At 35.5% G+C, this 10,372-nt stretch overlaps 1 protein-coding gene across 2 annotated transcripts in view; it reads left to right on the forward strand.

Annotated features, from left to right (window-relative positions):
* Positions 1 to 6,712, forward strand: part of LOC308688240 (uncharacterized protein) — a 35,657-nt gene extending 28,945 nt beyond the window's left edge. The window contains exons 6-7 of one of the 2 annotated variants that reach the window (XR_014029850.1): positions 1,987 to 2,090; positions 6,213 to 6,712. Coding sequence is in view for 1 of the 2 variants with exons in the window: in XM_081361187.1 (XP_081217313.1) it covers positions 1,987 to 2,090; positions 6,213 to 6,345 (237 nt within the window). In the remaining variant the exon portion in view is untranslated. The remainder of the gene's footprint in view (positions 1 to 1,986; positions 2,091 to 6,212) is intronic. The other variant, XM_081361187.1, reaches the window with a different exon arrangement.
* Positions 6,713 to 10,372: the final 3,660 nt, after the last annotated feature.

The raw sequence follows: 10,372 nt of genomic DNA on the forward strand, positions 1-10,372 counted from the left end.
ACATTATCCGAGCTCTAGCGTGAATGACTGATGTAACATAAACGTTGGTAAAAAAAATCTTGCTCCATGCTTAATCTTTCCTCGAAGTAGTGAGAACGACAGACAATCTGCATTAATACACTAATACTGCAGCCAGAGGGAAAAACTAATAAAACTAACAAGGTTTATGAGCCCAACTACAGAAAACACTGATCAGCACAATGGTGGCTTCACATGTTTGTTCCTCTTTCCTTTAATGATTTTAAACATTAACTTCAGGTGTCAATACTAATGCTCACACTGAGCGCTGTTAATGAAACACAGGGGATTTTACTGTGAAGCGTCTGACTTTAAGCCAGAAATGTATGATCCTTAATATTTAAAGGACATTCAAAGAATGTTGTTCAAAGAATGTTTTCTGCCAACATTATGAGAACATTCATCATACACAAATGACAATATATAGTGATTTCATGAATTTGAAAGTATTTAATTTGCAAACCTGCAAAACTTTACATCAATTTAAGAGAAAAGTTGAGAACAAAAACTATGGCACAGGCTATAAAACTTTCCCACGTTCCAAGTATGTTCTTTTAAAAGAGCAACACAACTTTATTCATCTGAAGTGTATGTCATTCTAATGTTTAAAGGATGTTATAAGAATGTCGTTCTAATAACATTTTCTCCCCAACATTATGAGAACAAAACCTTCTACAAACAATGTATAAATTATGTTTTTGTGCTAACCTTTTGAGAACACTAATAATGACCAGATAACTTTGAGGAAACTATTAACGTTACTGGAAGAATGTTTGTTCATAACTTTGAGATAACCTTTACAGAACATTAGCCAATGTTATGAGATCGTTCCCTGTTAGCTGGGGTGGTGCTGTGAATATGATGAATAGCTTGTTAAGCTCCTCATTTGTTGTTTTCTGAACTTAACATTATTTTGATGGTTGCTGTCTATCTGGGACCCTAATCAAACACACCTGAACCAGCTAATCAACGTCTTCAGGATTACTAGAAAGCTACAGACAGGAGAGTTACAATGACATTATTTTTTATTTTTTTTACATATCACACACAACCAAAAAACCAGAGCTACACTGTCTTGCAGAAACACAGAGATATAAAAAAAATAGCACATTAATCTCAACAATGTCAGCAATATATATATATATATATATTTTTTTTTTTATTATTATTATTTTTTTCATAAAGAAGTGCATGCTGGGAGTTTTATACTATTCTGGAACCCAGCATGCATTGCGACATGACACTTTTGATTGTCACCATTGTTGAGATTCATGTGCTGATTGTTGATGTCTGTGTGTGTCTGAGTCAAACTGGAGTTCAATTTATTGCACTATATGTGCACTATATGATTTAATGCACTATATGATTTCAATATCCTTCAGAACAACTTATTACTGAAATATTGTTGGATTTCATGTTGTAGATCCACAGATATATGATAAAAATGAAATACCCATAAAGTCAAAGCTTATACATAGGATGAGATCAGAGAATCAGACATGTCCAGAATGGTTATACCATCATCACAACAGCCAAACACACCCGATCAAGTTCCTCTTGACTTTTTTTATAAACTCACAGCAGCCAGAGAGAAAATAATGCTAAAACGTCAAGGGACTGGTTACACTGGTTTGTAAACTGGTTTCACACTCAGTGTGGCTGGAAGTCAGTTGTAGTTCTTTTTTTTTTCTGTTCTTGTTTCTCTGTCCTTCAGTGATTCAGGTGTTCATCAGTTTCTCAATTCACTCACTTCTTTTCAGTCTAGTGGACTATATTAGTGAACTAATGTAGGGAATAGTGAATGAGGGTATAGGGTGTGATTGGAAAACAGCCACTGAGTGTCGAGCGACAAATATAATGCATTGTATAATGGCAAATATATAACCGTTTTAATGGAAAATGGCATGATACTGTCAGAATTTGGCCTTTTTTACAGCAAGGGTTAACAGTGAGTTTTTATTCACACAGAGGTTCATAACTGCATTAGTCAAGGAGAAAATGTGGATTGGTTTGTCTGACTCTGAGAGTGAGGGGATCATGAAATGGGTGGATGATTCACCACTGAAAAAAGGGTAAGTGATAAAACACTCACAGAAAAACACTTTAATTTGTTAAGTCCTTTTAATTATCTTTAAAAAAGTAGATAATCACAACCTTTATAAATTAGACTCAGGTTTTCCACAAACACAATCACAACAACCACAATACAAATTGAATAAATAAAAAAAAAAACTTCCCACAAATAAATTGTATGGATAAATTCTTTTTTTTTCTTTTCTTTCTTTCTTTTTTTTTCTGCATTTTGTCTTCTGCTTTTGTTCCAGCTAATAATTTTGTGTTCTAAGAACATTTTCCAAACATTCTGTTTTGGTTACGGAAACTTTAAAATGTCCAGTTTTATTTATGTTAGAGGTTTATTTATGTTATTTGTTTTTGATGTTCCTGAAACATTCTTTCAACTTAAATTTTTCTTAACATTCCAGGGAAAGTTGATTTGTAACATTCTAAAGAACATAAAAATGTTCAGTTTCCTTTATGTTAAAGTGCCCCTATTATGCTATTTTAAAGTTTCCTTATGTTGTTTTGGAGTCTCCTGCAATAGGTTTACATGCATCAAATGTCAAAAAACTGTTTAATTTTCTCATAATAATACATTTGCAGATCACCACATTTTCAATGATTCTCAAACTCGTCAGATGAATCAATCTCTCTAAATCCCTCCTTTCCATGAGCTGCTCTGCTCTGATTGGCCAGACAGCTCAGTCTGTTGTGATTGGTTTAACGCATGCAGCGCACACGTTGAAAACAAAAATGCCCATTGCTATAACAACATCAGCTCTGCTTGTCCTGAGGCTTCCTACACTGTAAACTGTAAACAGTAACGAACAATGATGTCGATTTTACCATATCAATTGAGTCCGATGATGAAACATTGGAAGAACTAGTTATTCAGCCCGAACCTTCATCGCAAGGACGACTCGAGCAGGACGTTTCTCAGTGATACGCTACTTAGTTTGAGGTACATTATGAGATTTTGCAACTGTAATTCCTCACCATCAGCATTAACAAGTGCATTTCCATCAATAAACCAATTATTTTAATTGTACTAAATTATTTAACAAGTATTTTTCTAATTTATTGCGGTGAACATGTGGAAACTGTATCAATAACAGTGCATACACTGTTAGACCTTACCGGGTTTTTTTTACAGTAAAATACTGGCAACACTGTTGCCAGTAATTTACTGTTAATTTCGCAGTTCTTTACTGTAAAAATGCACTAAAACTCGAGTTGAATAATTTCACTTGCAGAAACCGACTGCCTTAAATTGACCAACTGTCATTTAAATGTATTAACTAAAATTTATAATGCATTAATAACGTGAGCAAAGTATTACTGTGAACTTACTGGACCATCAACTACACAGTCACCGCCTGTTAAATAAAGCAACATGCAGCAAATCATCAATGTTTGTAGATCTTCTCCTGGACTGAAGCTCAGGCTCTACTCTTCTGCACAATGGTGACCCAAAAAATACATTTTACAGTAAACTACTGGCAACAGTGTTGCCAGTATATACCTGTTTTATAACTTACAGTTTATTTCTGTTAAAATACATTTTGTGGGTGTGACTTTTTATCTTACACTGTTAACCCTTTCAACCCCACAGGAAAATCCACACTACAAAGAGTAAAAGTAACATTGAGACAGTGTTGCAGTGAGATAATTAAGGGAATATGTAAGTGATTGTTGAGCATTAGTGATGAACACCTGCTGTTAGAACAGAAAATAGAGAAACACAAGACCTACAACTGACTTCCAGCCATTACACATTATTATACTTATTATTAACCAGTATGACTTTATTTCATACATCTACATAAGTTGTTATTAAGATGTTTAATTGAAAATGTTTGGTTTGAAGTTACCATTATAGAGATCAGTGCTTGCTTTAGTTGGGATGCTGATGATAAAACATTAGATTTTCTTTTGCTGCTTGAGCTGTGTTGTTGCAAGTCACACTTGTGCACACACACAGTTTATGAATGACTGCGGTTATAATGATTATGATGACAAAATCATCATATTGCCTGTTCATTCACTAAGGAATTCATCCTCAATTAAAAGTGTTACATTACCACCACTGTGAAACCACAACAATAAATTACAATGATGCATTTTTTTTACACATCATGCATTACCAGAGAAACAGAGCTACACTGTCTTTTAGAAACACAGAGATATCACAATTTAGCACATGAATCTCAACAATGGTGGCAATATATATTTTTTTATTCATGCAGCAGTGCATGCTGGGAGTTTTATATTATCCTGGAACCCAGCATGCATTGCGACATGAAACTTTTGATTGTCACCATTGTTGAGATTCATGTGCTGATTGTTGATGTCTGTGTGTGTCTGAGTCAAGCAGGAGTTTTTTAATGCACTATATGATTACAATATTCTTCAGAAGACCTTATTGCAGAAATATTGATTTTATGTTGTAGATTTACAGATATATGCTAAATATGAAATACCCATAAATTCAAAGAATAAATACAGAAAAGATCAGAGAATCAGACATGTCCAGGATGATTATGACATTATCACAAAAGCCAAAAACACGATAATCTTCCTCTTGACACTTTCTTGCCATAACAAATGTGTTTTATAAACTCACTGTTACAGCAGCCAGAGAAAGATGAATGGTAAGTAGTCAAGGGACAAGAGACCAACTAAAGCAAATACTGATCTCCATCATGGTGACAACAAACTTTATTATTAACTATATCTCTGTTAATTCTCAACAAGAACTTTTATACATGTATGAAAGAAATAATCGTAAACTGGTTTCACACTCAGTGTCGCTGGAAGTCAATTGTAGTTTTTGTGTTTCTCTTTTTTCTGTTCTTGTTTCTCTGTCCTTCAGTGATTCTGCTTATCAGGTGTTCATCAGTTTCTCAATTCACTCACTTCTTTTCATTCACTTTGTCAAGTGGACTATATTAGTGAACTAATGTAGAGAATAGTGAATGAGGGTATAGGGTGTGATTGTGAAAACAGCCTCTGAGTGTCGATTTTGAGCAATGTTAATTTACAGTATATTCCTGTAGGCTAGTTTTGTTTTCTACGGTATATTACTGTTTTAATGGAAAATGGTATGATATTGTCAGAATTTGGCCTTTTTTTACAGCAAGGGTTAACATTGTACATTATCCGAGCTCTAGCGTGAATGACTGATGTAACATAAACGTTGGTAAAAAAAATCTTGCTCCATGCTTAATCTTTCCTCGAAGTAGTGAGAACGACAGACAATCTGCATTAATACACTAATACTGCAGCCAGAGGGAAAAACTAATAAAACTAACAAGGTTTATGAGCCCAACTACAGAAAACACTGATCAGCACAATGGTGGCTTCACATGTTTGTTCCTCTTTCCTTTAATGATTTTAAACATTAACTTCAGGTGTCAATACTAATGCTCACACTGAGCGCTGTTAATGAAACACAGGGGATTTTACTGTGAAGCGTCTGACTTTAAGCCAGAAATGTATGATCCTTAATATTTAAAGGACATTCAAAGAATGTTGTTCAAAGAATGTTTTCTGCCAACATTATGAGAACATTCATCATACACAAATGACAATATATAGTGATTTCATGAATTTGAAAGTATTTAATTTGCAAACCTGCAAAACTTTACATCAATTTAAGAGAAAAGTTGAGAACAAAAACTATGGCACAGGCTATAAAACTTTCCCACGTTCCAAGTATGTTCTTTTAAAAGAGCAACACAACTTTATTCATCTGAAGTGTATGTCATTCTAATGTTTAAAGGATGTTATAAGAATGTCGTTCTAATAACATTTTCTCCCCAACATTATGAGAACAAAACCTTCTACAAACAATGTATAAATTATGTTTTTGTGCTAACCTTTTGAGAACACTAATAATGACCAGATAACTTTGAGGAAACTATTAACGTTACTGGAAGAATGTTTGTTCATAACTTTGAGATAACCTTTACAGAACATTAGCCAATGTTATGAGATCGTTCCCTGTTAGCTGGGGTGGTGCTGTGAATATGATGAATAGCTTGTTAAGCTCCTCATTTGTTGTTTTCTGAACTTTCATTGAACATCTGGGGTCATGAATAACATGAATAACTGAAAATCTGACACATTTTATTTAGGTTTTGGTACAAAGATGAGCCGAATAACAAAAATAATGAGGACTGCATTGAACTGGATCCTACAAAAGATCTTGTGAACAACTGGAATGATCTGTCATGCTCTGATAAGAGAAAATGTATTTGTGAGCCATAAGTTTCATCCAGTCTTGTTGTGCTTTTGCTTCTATGATTCATGATCTATGAATCATTCTTATTGTGAATGTATAATTTCTGATTGAGGTTTCTGTCTTTTAAAAACTGCCATCTGATCTTCATATGAATGGAAAATGTAAAATTGTAATTATTTTCTCATTACTATAATAAACTCAAAACATCATGTTTCTCACGATGTGCATGAGGGTGATCTGGGACACCAAACCTCTGATGTGTTCATTACTATTATTCTGATATTGAGTGTCTGTGAAACTGCTTTGAGTTGTATTGCTTTCACTTTGAATAAAATGGTCAATAACCATTATTATTAATAAAATAAACTGTATTTTGTTTTTATTTCATACTTCATTCTTGTGTATCTGTTTATTGTTCATTATTTCAAACAGCTGAACATCTGCTGTTAACAAGCAGAACACAAGAACTACAACTGACTTCAGCCACAGTCTTAGATGAAATCAACTGAAGAGAAAAGAAGACATTAAATCTGTGAAGATCTCAGCAGAGGAGGATTAAACAACCCCACAAACAGCATTACCAGCTTCACTTATTACTAACCAGACTGACTTTATTTCTGTCAGACTTCTACAGAAGTTCATATTGAGAATTTACAGAGGTTTAGATGTTAATGTTTGGTTGAAAATATTTAGTTTGAAAATACAGTGTTTGCTCTAGTGTATGCTCTTGACCCTTGATATTTCTTATTTTATTTAATCAATTGCAGGTACTTCTGCATTGATAAAGAATCAGTGAATCAGTCCACTTCCTGATGAAGTCACCAATAATTCACAGTCATCATCATCTGATGTTATTTTGTCTCATGTCAATTTTGTCAATTGTGTTTCTGTACACACTGAAACTGGAGCCAGAGGACAAACTGATAAGACTATCAATGTTCAAGAACCCAACTACTGGAAACGCTGATCAGAACAATGGTGACTTCAAATGTTTGTTCCTCTTTCCTTTAGTGATTTTAAACATTAACTTCAGGTGTCAATAATAATGGTCACGCAGAGCGCTGTTAATGAAACACAGGGGATTTTGCTGTGTAGCGTCTGACTTTAATCCAGAAATGTATTGAAAGAGAAAAAGAGAAAAGTTAGGAACAATAACTATGGGACAGACTACAAAAATTTGTTGTCATTCTAATGTTTAAAGAATGTTCCAAGAATAGTTTTATCCCAACATTATGAGAACATTTAATAGACTTTTCACTCATTTCCTACACTTCTGCAGTTATCTCTCTCTAGTCAAGACTGTACCACGTTCAAGAGGTGTACTGCAAAGTGCCTTCTCCACAAGCTCAATTTAACTGATAAAACAACATTTTCATCTTGATAAATTCTGTGTTTTAGGGGTCTCTAGTGCTGTCCTTCACACATCTGTGCACTAAAGAACTTAACAGTGATAATGAACTGCACTTATACATACCCTACTGGATATCAGATCAAGAAAGTGTTCTGGACAAAAGGCCCATTCCAAGAGGGTGTAGATCCTCCAGATCTGTCTGAGGACCCTGAATACAGTCAGAGGCTTCAGTATCTGGGAGATAAACAGCAGAACTGCACCATCAAACTGAGTCATGTGACACTGAAGGATTCACACATGTACTATTTCAGATTCATCACTAGCTGCGTTTACATGTGCAGACACAATCGGAATGAAATCAATACGATTGATGAATCCGAACAAGGTGTTTACATGAATGATAAATAAAGTAATCGGGTTGATGTGAACGTTTATATGTCACAAGTTTCAAATCGGATCTGATGTTTTGACATGCGCACACTGCACGAATATAAAATTTCCCGCTTTTTGCGCATAAATATTCTCCTCTATTGGTTCTTTATTTGTTTTAAACAGCAGACGTAATATTAATTCGTCTCTGGTCATAATTTAGAGCATATTAACCGTTTTGCCGTGCTGCTTATTGATCACGCAGGAAAAATGCCCCTCCCCGCGGCCAAAATCAGACGCCTGTGGATGAGAATCCACAACAAGGACTGGTGAGACGTTGTCCTGCATCACTTCACAGACGCTGAGTGAAATGAGAACTTTAGAATGACTGAACACTTATGTTAGGATCCTGAGATATTTTGTGTGTTTGTATCAATTGTCCTTGTGTGTGGGTGTGTCCTGCTTGCCTTCTCTCTGTGTGTACACAAGCGTGTGTTTCAGATGGGCGTTGCCTCTGTTAATCTGTGGAAGACTGTGATTGGACCAGCTATGCACCTGACCTGGATATAAGGACCGCTCCCTGACACACCATGGTTGCCTTTGAGCCTCGCTGACTTTGTGCTTTATGCCTTTGTACTTTGCGGTCGTACCTTTTTTTAATTGTGCTTCTCTTCAGCTTTGTTCGTTTCACCATTATTTAATTAAGAGTGTCATGCCAGAGAGATAGTGTTTAGTGAAACTTTGAGTGTTTGTTGAATGTAACTACTTCTGGTTTTCTCCTATATCTGACTATTGCCTGTTTAACTACTCCTTGGATTACGATTCTAACTTGTCAACCTGATACTTCTTTAAATAAGCGTGTCATTATTCTTGTATATAATGTGACCATATTAAGGGATGTAGGGGGTTAGACGCCATTTTATTTGTATTGCTTTTTCACTTTGGTTATGGGTAAGGGAGTTAGGTAAGTTAAACTGTATTTTCATTTTTTTCTTTTGTTTAAGGTCATTTTGATTATAAAAAGAAGATTGTTTTGTTTGTTATTTTGGCCTTGTCTGCCCCTGACGCTAACCCTTCATGGTCAATAAAATTCATATTACACGTCATCTCTCTGGTAGTGTGACTCTCTTCCTTTTCCTGTTGCGGCTGACCCCTAGAGGTCGTAACACTTATTAATATGACACTTTATTCAACAGGAAGAACAGCTCGTTCCGCGCGTCATACGTCATTACACTATTTAACGTCATTGCACATGCGCAGTCCTTTCAGTTTCTGTTTTCAATCCGATCAAGTGTTTACATGTTCTCTCGATCCGATTACAAAAGGAATAAACCACCCCTTTCAATCCGAACGAAATTTCATTCGGATCGAGCTCAATCGGATCGATTACGGTGTTTACATGAAGCTTTTTTAGTCCGATTGAGCCGTCAATCCGATTATAAGTGTCCATGTAAACGCAGCTATTGATGAAGAAAAATGGATTGGTAAACCAGGAGTGACTCTTACTGTCACAGGTGACTTTGATGAGGTTTATCTCTTCTTCTGTGCATTATGTTGAATAATAATCAGTGTATGACAGCAGCACTAGATATAATGTGTGTGTTGTGTTCAGATCTTCAGGTGGAGTCTCCTGAGAGAGTGACAGAGGGAGATTCAGTCAATCTGAGATGTAAAAGCAGCTGCGCTCTGACTGACAGAGCAACATTCATCTGGTACAGAAACTCACAGCCATTAACTGAGAGAAGAGACAGAAACAATGAACTCCTGCTGCAGTCAGTCAGAAGAGAGGATTCAGGCAGATATAGCTGTGCTGTAGACGGACACACTCACATCTCTCCTGCTGTTCAGCTCAATGTCACGTGTGAGTACAGATTCATTTGTTCTTTTAAAAAAACAGAGATTGTGTTTAAATGAGATGATTAAAATATTTAATTTTTGTCCTGTGTTAGATCCTCCAAAGAACGTCTCAGTGTCCATCAGTCCATCTGGTGTAATAGTGGAGGGAGATTCAGTGACTCTGAACTGCATCAGTGACTCAAACCCTCCTGCAGAAATCAGCTGGATTAAAGGAGGAACGATTGTAGGATCTGGAAGAATCTTCAACATCTCAAAGATCAGCTCTGATGACAGTGGAGAATACAAGTGCAAGTCCATCAATAAACATGGAGAGAAATACTCTGATACTGTGACTTTAAATGTCATGTGTGAGTTAATGATCGTTTACATATTGTTCACATATAAATTCATAATTTTCTAATATCTGTTGTGAATTTTCATTTTTGTCTTAAGATCCTCCCAGTGTTGATGAGTAGATCTGGTGTAATAGTGGAGGG

The sequence above is a fragment of the Scardinius erythrophthalmus genome, assembly GCF_964197995.2.
Source record: "Scardinius erythrophthalmus genome assembly, chromosome: 3".
In the NCBI taxonomy this organism is placed as follows: domain Eukaryota; kingdom Metazoa; phylum Chordata; class Actinopteri; order Cypriniformes; family Leuciscidae; genus Scardinius; species Scardinius erythrophthalmus.